General features: G+C 40.3%; 1 protein-coding gene across 2 annotated transcripts in view; it reads right to left on the bottom strand.

Annotated features, from left to right (window-relative positions):
* Setbp1 (SET binding protein 1) overlaps window positions 1-14,754 on the bottom strand; it is a 354,179-nt gene that overhangs the window by 103,269 nt on the left and 236,156 nt on the right. For both annotated transcript variants that reach the window (XM_042675182.1, XM_042675183.1), the window contains exon 4: window positions 326-3,782. In XM_042675182.1, coding sequence (XP_042531116.1) covers window positions 326-3,782 — 3,457 coding nt within the window. The remainder of the gene's footprint in view (window positions 1-325; window positions 3,783-14,754) is intronic.

Genomic DNA, 14,754 nt, shown 5'->3' with positions numbered 1-14,754 from the left:
GGGACCTGAGGACCTGTGAACCACATCTTTAATAAAAAGCATAAATACAACAAGCATGGTTGTCGCCTAGGCAGCAATCAATTGGGGGCTAACTGTAGTGTGTACAATTTTCCAGGAAATAGCTCCAGCAGAGGAAAGACAGTAAACACCAAGTAAGCAGCGTATGCCAATATGTAAGGATGTCTATTTAGCCAATATCTATTTAGTTCCCATCTCTTTGTAAACTAGTAAGCATAATATGCCCTAGATGGCTGGCATCCAACAGTGCAAAGCCCAGCAATTAAACAACTAGTGATCCAAATCGGGTGGAAAAATTTGGCCTTACCTGGAGACATGGAAGAGTCATAAGCACTTCTTTCCTTGCGGTTCATCTTGAAGGCTTGGATGTCCTTTTCCCTGTACGTCCCAAAGCCTTCAAAGCTCCTCCTTTTACTCCCACTCAGGTCACTGTCCCACTTGTCATTCGAAGGGTTCATTTCATTGAACACATCTAGGCTTTCTGATCTTGTGCTGCCACTGTCCCCACTACTTCCAGAATACCTTTTAGCACAGGAGTCCACAGGCTCACTGCTCAAATCGCCTTTGTCCTTGGCCTGCGTCCAATGCTGCGCATCACAAAGTGACAGTGTAGACAGAGTGTCCACCTCAAAGTTGTTCTTGGAAACTTTGTGGCTGGCTTCACTGGGCTGGTGCTTCTGTTTCTCCTTATGCTTGCTCTTCTCACCCACCATTGGGAGCTCTTTGTCTGCACTGCTCAGCCGCTCACTCAGGAGGCTGGAGAAGCCAGTGGCTTTGCCTGCAAAGAGACCACTCAGGTTGTCATGGGTCCCTAAGATCCGATCTTCCTTGTGCTTATGCTTGTGTTTGTGTTTCCTCTTGTGGAGCCGACTGCTGGCCAGAGTGGCCCCGCCCACCTTGGGAGGGTTCAGGGATGGCTGGATATCACTGAGACCCATGCTCACAGGCCCCTGTAGATGTACTCCATGCTTTGCTTTATGTTTAGCTGCCCCGGACATCTTCACATGGGAGCTTGTGTGAAACTGAGGTGGTGGCACTGTTGGCCTCATGAATGGGGAAGCTGCTCCAAGCGTGTGCGACAGGTACAGAGGCGCTGGGTACTGACCGTAGTAACCGAGGTTCATCATAGGCATTGATGTGTAAGGCATTCCATAGGGTGCATAGTAACTTCCACTGGGAATAGGGTAGCTGAACCCTTGTAAAAAAGGCACCTTTGTCATGGTGTCATTGGTTTTTGCAGGCCTACCACGCTTCTTCTTTGACTTCAAGTCTGAAGTCCTGCGAAGATAGAGCAACGGGTCATACTGGATATATGGCACCGGGTAGTAGTGGTCAAAATTAATCCGAAAAATGCTGGGATATGGATTCTCATGGTAAAAGGTGTAGCTCCTGTGGGAGACCCTGAACACCTGGAACTTGGTGATGAGTTCTTCCAGCTCGGCTAGAAACTGGAGATCATCACGATTTTGCAGGCTTTTCCGTTTCCTCTTGTGCTTTGGCTTTTTGAGGCTTTCATGGGCCAGAAAGGTATCCACGATGAGGTGCTTCTGCCGGTGGCCATGGCGGTTCTTTGTGCTGGTGTCGGATGGTATGGCCTCCGGGTTGTCCAGGGAGCAGAAGTCAAAAGAATACCTCCGCCGGGATTCGGAACTCTTTTCTGCTTGGTCAGACGTGCTGTTGTTGTCTGTCCCAATGCCACTGTCGCTTGGGATGGTCTCTTCACTGTGGGACTCGCTCACAGGGGACAACGTGATTTCCTTCAGGGAGCCGATCTCGCAAAGGTGTGAAGGGGAGTTGGCCATCAGTCTGGGTGGAGACAGCTTCCAGGTTCCACTGTGTATTCCCTTTTGGGTTTTGGTTGGAAGAGCACTGATGGGCTGGAGATTTGGCATAGTTTTCAACTCTGAAAAACTGGTTTCAGTGCTGGCGGGGCTCAGGTTGCCATTGGACCCCCCTAACTGTGTGGAAAGGGGGTGCATAGCTGCTGGTGAAGACGCCACAAGTGACTGAAAGTTGGAAGGCACGGCTGGAACATCCGGCTGGCTAGAAACAGGCCTGGGGTGCTTGATGGCTGTTTTGGGTTCTTCCGACGGGGGCGGCAGCTCTGTTCTTGGCTTCCTGCCCCTCTTCTTGCCAATGTAGATGGTTCCTCTCTTACTAACGTTGATCTGCTTGCCCAGTTTGCTTTCGATTGCTGTTGCTGCAGGACTGGTCTCTGGGGGAGCTTTGGCCTTCAGAGCCATGCTACTGGAGCAAGACAAGATCTGGTTCAAGATGTTTTTCCTCTTGAGTGTCTTCATCTTATTGATCGTTTTGATGGTCTTCTTATCCAGCACACCAAGCTTTCCAACTTTCTTGTGAAATTTCATCTCATTCATGGGCTTATCCTCTCCTGGCACTAGCTGGGCCAACTTAGCTAAATTGCGTCGTCTCTTTCTTTTCTTGGTGCCTGGAAATTCTCGGCTGATGGGACTCACTGGGCTGGTGGAAGTACCCTCGTGGATTGTCTCTACTGTGAGCAAAGGTTGCTTCTTTGGTCGTCCCCGCTTCTTTTTGACTGGAGTGATCACAGTAAGACTATCTGTGTTGGTGTAGAGAGGGCTAGAGGGGGTGATGGGATAAGCAGATGGCGGTTCCACCATCAGTTTATCAGAAGAGGCCATGACTGCCTCTCGAAGCATACTGGTGGGTTTGGGTTTGCTGCATGTCCACCTCCGTTTGGCTGCAAACTTTGGATGTTGGATTTCTGGCAGCTTTCTGGATGGAGAGTGATCTGGGCGTGATGGAGGAGTCATGAGCATGGATGGCTTTCGCTGCTTAGAAATACCTCCAGGAATCATTTTCTCGGTATTCCCACTGGTTTCAAGGCTGATGGATGGAGACTCGTTCTCTATCATTTTGCCCAACTTGGGGATTCGGGAGTCTTTCTTATTTCCCTCTGAGTTGGAAAGTATCCTGCTAACGACTTCACTGCTCATAGCTATTCCAGAAGCCAGGGCTTTCTCTGGGATGATCTTTTCTACCACTGCTTTAATGGTCTGTCTCTTTTTCCTCTTATGGCTGCTTGGGTCTAGAGAGGGTGCCTTGATGGGAATGGTAATCCGAACATGACTAGAATCATTTTCAGGATTACTGGCAGAACTCAAGTTCTGCCTGGCTGGTGATGCTTCTTGGGCATTATCTGTAGAGTAACCCTCCCTTTTCCCTTCTGTGTTATCAAACACTTTCTGAGCATTCTTGACCCAATCCAGATCTGGATTTGGTATGGTTTGACTAATCACATCTTTTTTATTAGACTTTTTCTTGCTGCCTATCATAGGTGGTTCTGGGGGTTCTTTTGTACCTCCACCATCTTGGTCGCCCAAGGGTTGGAGTCCATTGGATTCTGCAGAGCTGCTAGGAGGGGCTGGGGAGGTGTGGCTGCTGGGGGATGGAACCACACCTCCCAAAAGCAGATCTTTGCTGTTGCCAGACAGCTGACTCCATGTGTTCCCTGCACTGCCTTTCTTACCCTGGGATTTTGCAAAAGAAGCCACAGGTTCAAGAGCAGGGATCTTGCTGGTGCTTGTAGTGTCTCTACCAGACTCTGGACTGATGAAGCAATTCTGAGTGGTAGGTCCACTGTCAGAGCTGGCGGACCAGTCCATGTGATTCTGGCTGCTGCTTTTTTGCTGGTGCTTTGGTTTTAAGGTGTCACTGGTGAAGTCCTGTGGGAGGCCTGGGTCATAATGGAGAGTCGAGTGTTTCTGAGGCCTCTCATAAGCCTGAAGGAAAGAAGAGGAGAAAGAGAGACAGAAATATGAGCAACTTAACAAACAAAAAACACTGTCAAAGGGCTTCACTATTTGTAATAGGGAAACAAATAACCATGTTAACAACTCTCTTACTTCTAGATTCTTTACAGAGGTTTTTCAGGGGTAGTGAACATGAGTGTCACTGCTTATGAACATTAAAAGGATGCCTTCATTGCTGTCTTTCTCCTCTAACAAAAAGACTGATCTAGCTTGATTTAATACAACCTGTGGGTAAAGGCTGTTTAGGGAATGAAGAGGAGAAATATGGAAGTATTTCATGGAAACTTCAAATTTTTGTTGATGCTAGGCATGTTGCTGTATTTAGGAGTTAATATTCTAGGAGACCCGCAAGCTTATATGAGGCATTTATTATTCTTTGTGGGTTTCTTGAATTTCCTAGATAAATGTACCCAAAACAAATCATTGCTATTCAAGATCCCTTTTCTGCACATTGGGAACTGGTTTTCCTACAAGAATGAATGAATGAATGGTCTTTAGCATATTCCCTAGAAATGACTTCTCCATTAGGAACAGCAGGGTTTGTCAGAACATAATCAGTGTCTATAAAAATCACAAATGAAATATAACATAAATACAAGTTTTTGATATTTTAAAAGTACTTTTAATATATATATATATATATATATATATATATATATATATATATATATATATATATGCTCTCATTTTTCCAGGCAGATTTTCCCCCCATTTTTCTGATCCTGAGGATTGAACTTGAGGCCTGGATGCTCTCTCTGAGCCACTTTGTGCTCAAGGCTAGCACTCTATCACTTGAGCCACACTGCCACCTCTGGCTTTTTCTGAGTAGTTTATTGGAGATTAGTCTCTCATGGACTTTTCTGCCCAGGCTGGCTTTGAATCATGATCTCCCAGATCTCAGCCTCCTGAGTAGCTAGGATTACAGGTGTGAACCACCAGCACCCAACTCCAGGCAGATTTTTAAGCCATTCTACTAGCATGAAGAAACCTTCCTTGAAGTTTATTTTAAGTTTCATTTGTATATACAGTATTGAACTTACTGGATACATTAGTTTACAATATATTACAGAAGGGAAAATATTAGTAAACTGAAGAAAGCTTTGGATCATAGTTCCACTTAGAAGTATAAAATGATTGTATAATAAAGTTAATAACTTTTAGCCTATAATATCTATTTATCTATCATTTATTACCTATCTGCTATTGATGCTATAAAATTTATACTTGATTAGAAAATACTTCTTATAGTTCCAGTGAAAAATACGCATGTGGATAAAACTCAATACTTTAATGGAACCAAGGTTTCCTTCATATTAGTTTGTAAAATCTCAATTATTTTTTGTTCCCTAAAATCTAGCTTACTTTAACATCCATGCACTATATTTTCAAACTGTAAGATAGGCTCCTCCAACAAAGTCTACAAATGCCCAGGAAAAGATGAAGAATATATAATTATTTAATATAGCTCATCTTCTAATTTATGGTAGAAATACTACCATCATCAACATATAGAGAATTAATCTTGCCAGTGAATATGTTTAGTAGGTATATTGCTATAGCTATAGGCTACTATTTTCATTTCTGCAGAAGTACACAAACCTGATTTATAGCAAAAATATTAAGTGCTAGTGACTTACTTTTTATGAATCACAGTTTTGCTAATTCATTGTTAATACTATTATGTGTTTGCTTACAGGATCACTGATCCAGTAGAAGGCTTTAAGATTCTATTTTCCTCTTCTTTAGCATGATGCTTTATTACTCATGGTGGGGAGGATTTCAAAGAGTTGGTAGGGGTGACTATAAAAAGTTACAGTGAAATCCAAGATATGGAAACAAGAGGTTTTTCTTTGTTGTTTTTAATGTACTATGTGAGGTTATTTTTTTTCTTTTTCCCTTATTTGATTTATCCTTTGTTGTCACTGTATTTGATTTTGGTAGCCTGTGTACTGTATATATATTGTATATGTGTTTATCTGAATTAGGGAAGAGAAGGAGAACAAAATGGTGAGACAAAGGATAAAAGATGAACCAATGCAACAGTGATATTCACATGACAGTGTGTTGGAAATGAATTTTACAACTTGTGGGGATCCCACAGTGAGGAAAAGTGGGAGAAAAAGGAGGTAGGAGTAACAATGTTTGACAAGAAATTACTCACTAAGTAACTGTAACCTCTCTGTACATAACTTGATAATAACATTTTTTAAAAAGTGACAGTGCAACAAAATGTGTATACTGTTGGTTTGGAATTAGGCACAACAAATGTTTGGCTGAACTTCCTTCCTTGAGTTACTGGTCCCTTTAATTCTTTAGCTCTGTACACTGATGTTGCAAAGGGGGTTTCATAATTACATGAGAACTAAAATCATGGTCTCTGACTCCAATCACTTGTTTTGCAGTACTCTATCTTCTATTCCTCACTGATAGCAGTGTTCTAATTAATGTTTTCTTCATACTATAGTCAGCTTAGTTCTAGGGAATTCCCTCTATCCTTGTTTCAGGTTTTCATGAAACTGGACATTTCAGCTTTGTTGTACTTACTATAGTTTTAACTTTATGTTTGAGTTGTTTACCAACTGAATTCAATCCCTGTCTTCCTTTCTAGCTTGTATATACTGTCATCACAGTTCCAAACATAGCACCTTGGCCTACAGCAGGCACTCAATAACGTATGCATATACATTTAACTACAGATATTTCATTTCATCAATAGTGAGATGAATAATGTACATAGAAGTCACCACTTCTAAACCAATTTCTTATGCTATGCCTTCTACAAAGGCCAATGGTGCCAACATGACATTTTTCTTGGTCTTTATGTGGACTATGTTTCTGTAACTTTCTGTCACCTTCCCCAGGACTATAAGCCTCTGAGTTTTCAATGAATGTTTGCTGAGTAAGTAAGTAAGTAAATAAATAAATAATAAAAGAATAGCTAAGGTACCTATTAAAATGTCAAAATATATCAGTGCAAACAAAATAACGCATACCACTCATATCTGATAATGACATAATGAAATCAGCACACTGAAGTGCATTTGGTGTCGATTAAAAAAAAAATCCTTCCCAAATACTTATGAACTAAAGGTGCTTGTTATTCCCCACCAGTGTAATTCTTGCTGTTAGTTCCTCCCCATTTCTTCTAAATTGTTTCAATTTCCAATTAAGGCTGCTCTTGGGAAAGGTCATGTGACTGTCAGGAGGATGGATTTCACCCTAGCAGTGTAAAGGTGGGGCTTGCTCACTTATACCTAGGGCAGTCCAGTGGAGGGTAATGTGGTTAAGCTGGTTGTCCCCATGGCTTCCTTGGCTCAAGGCCTGATCCCATTGTTCATACCATTTCAGAGGCAATTTGCCCTGCTGGGTAAGCTCAGCAATCAAAAGGCAGAGTGGACAAAAGGGAAGCACAACAAAGGATCAGTAGTAATGGGGGGAGGGGATGGTGTTTTAAACTCTTTAGTCCCTAGGGGCTGCAAAAAAAGGGGCAGAGTGGCCCAAGAAGGACTGCTTTCTAAGGGGTCAGGAATAAGACCTCCTCCAGCTCTGCTGATGGCTATATCCCGTTACATTTCATGAAATCCCAATCCTTTACCTGTCAGCCATGACATCTTATATACACAATCGTAGGCTGTCAGTTCCAATATGTCCTTAACTGAAAATTGAGCACTTACTCTATCCAGACAGAGGTGGAAAAAGCAAGCTGAGTGAAAGGAGAAACACAGCCCTCCCTTCTGTCCGTCCTTTGGAGATAAGAAAGGGCTTGGGGATAAGAGTCCATGCTGGGGTCTTTGGCCAAGGTTTTTATTAACGGACACAACACATATGACTTTTTCTCTTTATATTACATTCTTTGTTCAGGGGAGATTTTCTCTTCTTTCTTTCTCTTACTTTTTCTTTTCTTTCTTTCTATTTTAGTTTCCTTTATTTATTTATTTATTTATTTTTTGGTAAGACTTGGATTTCTTAAGGCCTTTTTTTCCTCCCCTAATCCCCAGACTTCAACAGGGCTTCCAAATGAGGGGATAGTCAATGATATTCTACATGGCATACACTGATTTTGTGCAAAACATTAAATATCAGAGGAGGGTCAGAATGTATAGTGGCCATGTTTCACCTCTCCCTGCACCCTCAAAAGTTGATTAGCACTCATGGTTATTTTGAAAGTACAGCTCACTTTTATAATATTTTCCATGAACACTGAATGCCTGCCAAATGTTTGTCAGTAAAACTTGAAAACACTGGGCAATGTGATCTTAAAGCATGTCTTCAGGGGATCAAGTCCTTTTATAATATGCTGAATGGTTAGTAAAGAGATAACAACAGTTCTCCTTTCCCTATCATTTATGTAAATCATACACATTTAAAGTATTTACAAGTTACATTTTTTTATCTGATTTCCTGTTAAACAGGCATTAGATCACACTGAGTCAAAACTTTAAAAATCTCTAAAAATGGGAGGAAAATGAGTACCTGAGTTTTATTTTCAGGTTTACCAAAAGCAAAAGTTTGTTGTAAGAATAGAAAAACATGGCAATTTGAATCCTAGAAAACTTATATAAGTCATCAAAAAAAAAATCAAGCATGACTGTGGGAGATAAACTGCTCTTTTTGGGTTGGCTGTGTCCATGCTTCTTTTTGCTGACACCAATAATTTAAATTTACTGTCTGTGAGATATTTTGGTTTACATGTGCAGGAAAATATGCCTGGGTATGAAGCAAAGTGGGTGGGGGAGAAGCTTTATCTCTTAATTTAGCACTTGGTTCTTCTCCAGATGTGGTCTTGGATCACTGTGCCAAAATCACTTACAGTGGTACTGATTATGAATACAGATTCCTTGGCCCCACTAAAACACCTACTAATTCGCAATCTCTGGGAGCAGGAAGGAGGAATGTGTATGGTAACAAGCTCCCCAGATAAATCTTAGGTGCAATGAAATTTAAACACCATTGAACTAATGTTTTTAACACCATGATTTTTGTTGGGTGGAGCTCTTCTGTGGTTTCTATGATACTCACAGCACTTTCTGGTGGTAAATATGCAGAGCAAACCACCATAAGCCTGTTAAGATAAGCACTTTGCCAACACTAAGCATTCCTATTTTTGCACCTTCAATTCTTCGTTATTTACACAGGAGGAAACTCTGAAGTGGTCCCCTCTTTAGGGAACCCAGGTACTTTGCAAGTTGAAGGAGACCAAAGAAGCAAGGATTTGGGTGAATGAGCTTATTTTCCTTCAAGAAAGGATCAGGTATACAAGTGTTTCTGACCTCCCCCCTGGGATTTCTATTTCTCCAGTTCATCCAGACCAAACCCTAGAGTTCTGGGAAATTCTGGTATGCCATTTCTGGGGCTAGAAAAGCTTCCACAAGAAATGTAACCACAAACTGATTCGATTAAAAATTCTGAACTCTGTGACTGTTATGCTAAAATCACCTAGAAAGCTTTGGAATGAAACAGCACAGCTAGGCTCAACCCGAAGCAATTAAGACAACCGGTTTTCTACAGGTGGGGCTAGGGCAGTTAATGCTTTTTAAAATTTTTCCCCATGCTCTCAGTTGATCAATGGGCAGAGTTGAAAACAACTGAGCCATATCAGAGACAGAGTGTGGGGTAGGGAGCAGAAGACTGATAATATCAGAAGCTGTTCCAACTCAGTGGCTTTCAAAGATATTTCACAAAATCCTAGAACCTTTGCAAAGCCATTTGTGGATGACAGCCAGTAGGTGTGGCAAGAGATGTGCTTCAGACTTTCTTTTCAGCCCTCAACCCTCTAGTTAAACAGGGAAGATTTGCAAGCGTTTCATTTATGGCACAGGGTGGTTCTGTCACTTTAAGAAAAGGTTAAAAATGATCATAAGTGGGGTGAGGGTGGGAGGAAGAGGGGATCCAAACTGCACCTTCCATTGAACTTGTCCCCCAGTATCTTGCTAAGCCCAACTTTTTCTTGTATTTGCTGATGGTATACATAGACAAATAATACTATACACCCTGTTTGAACTACGATTCTATGATACTCTGTCTCCACGGGACACAGAAGAGTTACCCAGCTGACAAGTGGACACAGAATTTCCCATTAAACATATAAACTGAACCCGTTCTCAAATACTGTTATCTGTATTGCCCTGACTGTGATTCCTGTAAGAGCCATCTTTAATAGCTTTTGGGGGTGTGTGAGGGATTTTCAAGCACTCCTTAAATGGGAAGTGATTATGGCTCAAAGGTAAAGCCCTCCTATCATATGTCTCTGAGGACATAGTAGTTCCACATAAATAAAAGTTACCAGTGACTTGATTTCTGCCATGGTGAAAGGTATATATAACCTTCTTATAAATACAAGTGTAAGTTTAACAAAATATATATGATGCTGTACTACACAAAAGACCACATTGGCTATTTTCTATTCTAGGTAAGGGAAGCCTCACCAGGGTCCAGCATATTCCCAATTTTCTCTATATAACCACTTTCTAAACTGTGTACATGGAAGTATAGAGTCCATGCTGTGAGTTCCCTGGACAGCACAAAACTGAGATACATTACTAGTTATTGCAAATAAGGGAAACCATGGGACCTATGTTTCTTTGGGCCTGGCTTGCTTCACTTAATATAATTTTTTCCAGGTCTTTCCATTTCCTAACAAATGGGGCAATGTCATTCTTTCTGATGGAGGCATAGAATTCCACTGTGTATATATACCACATTTTCTTGATCCATTCATCTACTGAGGGGCATCTGGGTTGGTTCCATATCTTAGCTATGGTAAATAATGCTGCAATAAACATAGTTGTGCTGGTAGCTTTAGTATGGTCTTGTTTGTGATCATTTGGGTAAATGCATGTCTGAGACAAACAGAAACAGTTAAATAAGTTGATGTTAGGCTAAATGAACCCCAAGATAAGGATTCAAATGTTTTTTCTCTCTTGTGATTGTTTCTAACATATTTATAAGATGATTTCTTTGTTGCTTTGTATGTCCCTCCCCCATGGTATAACCCCTGTTTTTGATGTTGGTATAATTTGTGGAGGGGAAGGAATAAAACAAATTGTTTAAATAGGGATACAGGTGGACCCACTGCAACAAGGAGATGTACAAAACATTATGTCGAAAAACGAACTTTACAACTTTGGCCTAGGTGGGGGGTGGGGGGGGGAGGGGGTGGTAGATGGTAAGAGATGGGAAGGGGAAACAAAGGAGGAGGTAACAATGCTTGATAAGAAATGTACTCATTATCTTGCCCATGTAATTGTAACCCCTCTGTACAGTATTTTCACAATTAAAAAAAAATGAGACACATTAGAATTTGAAGGACAGCTTCACCTAACAGGAGGGAGCTACTTCCAACTCTGGAGACTTTTATAGAGCTTCCTTTAAGTCTGTAGACAAACTTTGATTTTTACTTAAAGACAAGAATACAAAGAGTTGCGCAGACGGGGGTGGAGTTGGGTGAGAAGACTTTCATGAATATCCCAGACATTTTTGAAACCTCATAAATGGTCCTCCTTACAAGCCTGAGTACTCTTGTGCTTCCTTAACAAATTCTAAATTAATCACGAGGATAAAACTAGGTCTGCCAATAAATCAAATGCCTGTCAGAATAAAAATCAAACCTTGATAAGGGAAAACAACAAAATCTAGATTCTACAACAGAGCAGCCACACAATCACCAGGACAAAAGGCTAGTAATTGAGACTCAAAACTAGCAGAACAGAAACAGATCTGATATTCTCAAAACAATGTTTACAAAAATATTCACATGTATAAAGAAAGGGGGAAAAAACACATGTAAATTGAAGAACCTATGGGAAATCTCAACATAGAGATGGTAACTACCCTTAAACACATCACACAGAAAACTGAAATCTGAAAAATACAATATCTAAAATGGAATAGTTCTAGCAAATCACATAAAAAAAGAATTTCAGTAAAGAAAAAGACAGTAGAAATTCTAAACTGAAAGACAATGAGAGACACTTTGGTAACATGGGCAAGATGAAGTCATCTAACATAACATACACATAACTAGAATACCAGACAGAGAGCAGAGGTAGTGCATGCAAATTCATATAGCCAAGAACTATAACACATCCCAAGTGGAATAAACAAAAACCGAAATGACACCTAAGTATGTTGTAAACTGATGAAAACCAAGTAAACAGAACACTTTAAAAGTAACCAGCTAAATATGATACAGTATTTACAGTAGAATAAGGAGAAAAATAATGATGTCTGACTCTTCACCAATATAAACGAAAGGCAGAAGACAATGAAACACATTGCTGAAGTGCTGAAATAAAAACAAAGCAACAAATTCTATATCCAGTGAAAAATTCCTTAAAAATTGATGGCAAAAATAAAGAAAATTTCAGATAAACAAAAGCAGAGAATACATTCCTGGCTGGCTTGAGTTACAAGAAATGTAAAAGTTGGATATTTAAGCTAAAGAGAAATGGCAAAAGACGGGCATTGAAACATTTGTTTACTGGAGTAAATGCAAAGTGCTGATTGTGGTTAATACACAATATACATGTGATATTGTAACCGTGTTCTTAAGAAAAAGGCAACTGACTGCTTAAAATAATATAGATAGATAGATAGATAGATGTGTTTATAGTTCAGGATAATTGTAGAAATATAATCATCTATAAAAGGACGAATCAAAGGACATGTATATGTCAATTTCTGTTCTTATATGTGGAAATGTAATAGAGTGTGATAATTTATGGGTGCATATTATAAAGTAGCCTATACAAAATGTTAATAGGAAGAAACAAAATACTTATGAAAAAGTTGAATAAGCTAAATGAGGCCAAAAAAAATGAATGAAGCTGGGACAAACCAAAACAAGGTATGTAATGTATTTAAAGTCTACAATGCTAGTAATTATGTTAACTCTGATTATATTGAACACTTAAAAAAGCAGACTGTTAGACTCAGTAAAAAATAAAGCACAAGAAAATACGTGATTTATAAAAGACATACTTTAAATATGAACACAGATAACTTACAGGTAATAGGACTGAAGAAGACACATTGTTAATTTAAGGATAATGGAGAATGAGAAAGATAAAAATGCGGGAAGGCAGCTGGGCTCTGGTGGTTGACATCTGTAATTCTAGCCACTCAGAAGGCTGAGATCTGAAAATCACAGTTCACCTCAGGAAGACAAATCAGAGGGACTCTTTATCTCCATGGAACCAGCAAGCAAGGGAAGACATGGCTAAAATGGCAGAGCACCAACTGTGAACAAAAAAAGGCAAGTGAGAGCGCAAAGCCCTGAGTTCAAACCAGAATACTAGAGGAAGAAAAGTCTTGGAGTGAATAAACTAATCAAAGGAAAATATGCTTTAGAAAAAACAACTATTACCAAAGTTAACTAGGAACATTTCAAAATAAGAAAAGAGACAATTCATCTTGAAGAAATGATAATCCTAGTCTTGCTTTTACCTTATAAGACAGATTTTTCAGATACATGAAACAGATTGAAAAAAATTAAAGGAAGGAACCGATGGTTTCACAATGAGACAACTTTTTTTGTCAGTCATGGGTCTTGAACTCTGAGTTTTAACATTCTTTTCTCAAAAATTGATACAGAAAAAATAGAGATATATCCAAGGACCCAGTAATTGCATTCTCATCATCCACTCAAAAGAAATGAAAATATCTATCCACAAATAAGATATTTGTGAATACTTCATAGCAGGTCATTTCGAGTTAAAACTTGGAAACAGTTCAGGTATCGATTAAGAAAACAGATAAACTTGAAAGGAACCAAACCAAGTATGGGCACCTTTCACAAGGTTCACACACACCCCCACACACACACACACACACACACACACACACACACACTTTGCTGAGCAAAAGAAGCCACATGCCAAACTACAATTACCTTGATCTAAACTTGAAAGACAGACAAATCTATTATGATAGAATTTAGAACAGAATAGGGTGGAGTGAAGGACAGGGCTGGTAGGGGCACGAGGGAAGTTTTCTTGGGGACCTTAGACATGTGAATAAATTACATAATTGTTTATTTTTGTCAAAACTCTTGGGGCTATACACTTAATAGCCATCTCTCTCAGTGTGTGAATTTTGCCTAAATGATATAACAAAGCCTAAAATGAGGAAATACACCCAAAATGATCACTATGAACTGTCTGCATCGAACACACACACACACACACACACACACACACACACACACACACACACACACACACACACACACACACACACACACACACACACACACACACACACACACACACACACACACACACACACACACACACACACACACACACCCCAGAAGCCACTCGGCAGGAAGCTCCTGTCCTTCTTTCCAGTAGTAGATGTCTACCAAGGCCAGCAACTCATTGTGTCCCCTCCCACAAGGGCCCATCCTTCCAAGGCTCTTTAATGGGTCCCAAAACAATAGAGTCTGAATCAAGGAAACAGGTGCTGATGGCTTCTGTAAGCTCCCTTGTCCCTTCCTTTCTTCATCCTGAGCAATATCCCTGACCTAGACCACAGGTAGCCAGGTGAAGCCTGCCTCCACTCCAGCCACAGTTCACCTTTGTGGAGGTGAGTAAGAAACCTTGGCTCACAATTCAAAGTTGGCACTGCCCCTGCCCCGCCTCCTCTGTAAATCATGCTCAATCCATCTGGGTAATGACTCCTCCAGTGTAATTCCCTATTAAGAGGCTTTATCTGGAGAGATAAGCAGCTGGTTCCCGTGTCACTAATTGCTGTCTGCTGTGATTTTAAAACATCTGCACCATTGTGCTCTTCATTTTCATATTCTAATCACCCTGAAACTTGAAAAAGGTACATCATTGATTGTTTCTATGGGTTAATTAGTACACAGTCTCCTTGTAGAGACAATTTAGAGGCAGCCAGAACCTCAATCAGGAAGTTTGTTTTAAAAATTAATAACATCAGA

Source organism: Dipodomys spectabilis, unplaced genomic scaffold (genome assembly GCF_019054845.1).
Source record: "Dipodomys spectabilis isolate Male_0828 unplaced genomic scaffold, ASM1905484v1 ptg000024l, whole genome shotgun sequence".
NCBI lineage: Eukaryota > Metazoa > Chordata > Mammalia > Rodentia > Heteromyidae > Dipodomys > Dipodomys spectabilis.
Note: the sequence above shows the minus strand (reverse complement) of the source record. Positions and strands in the feature narration are given on the sequence as shown.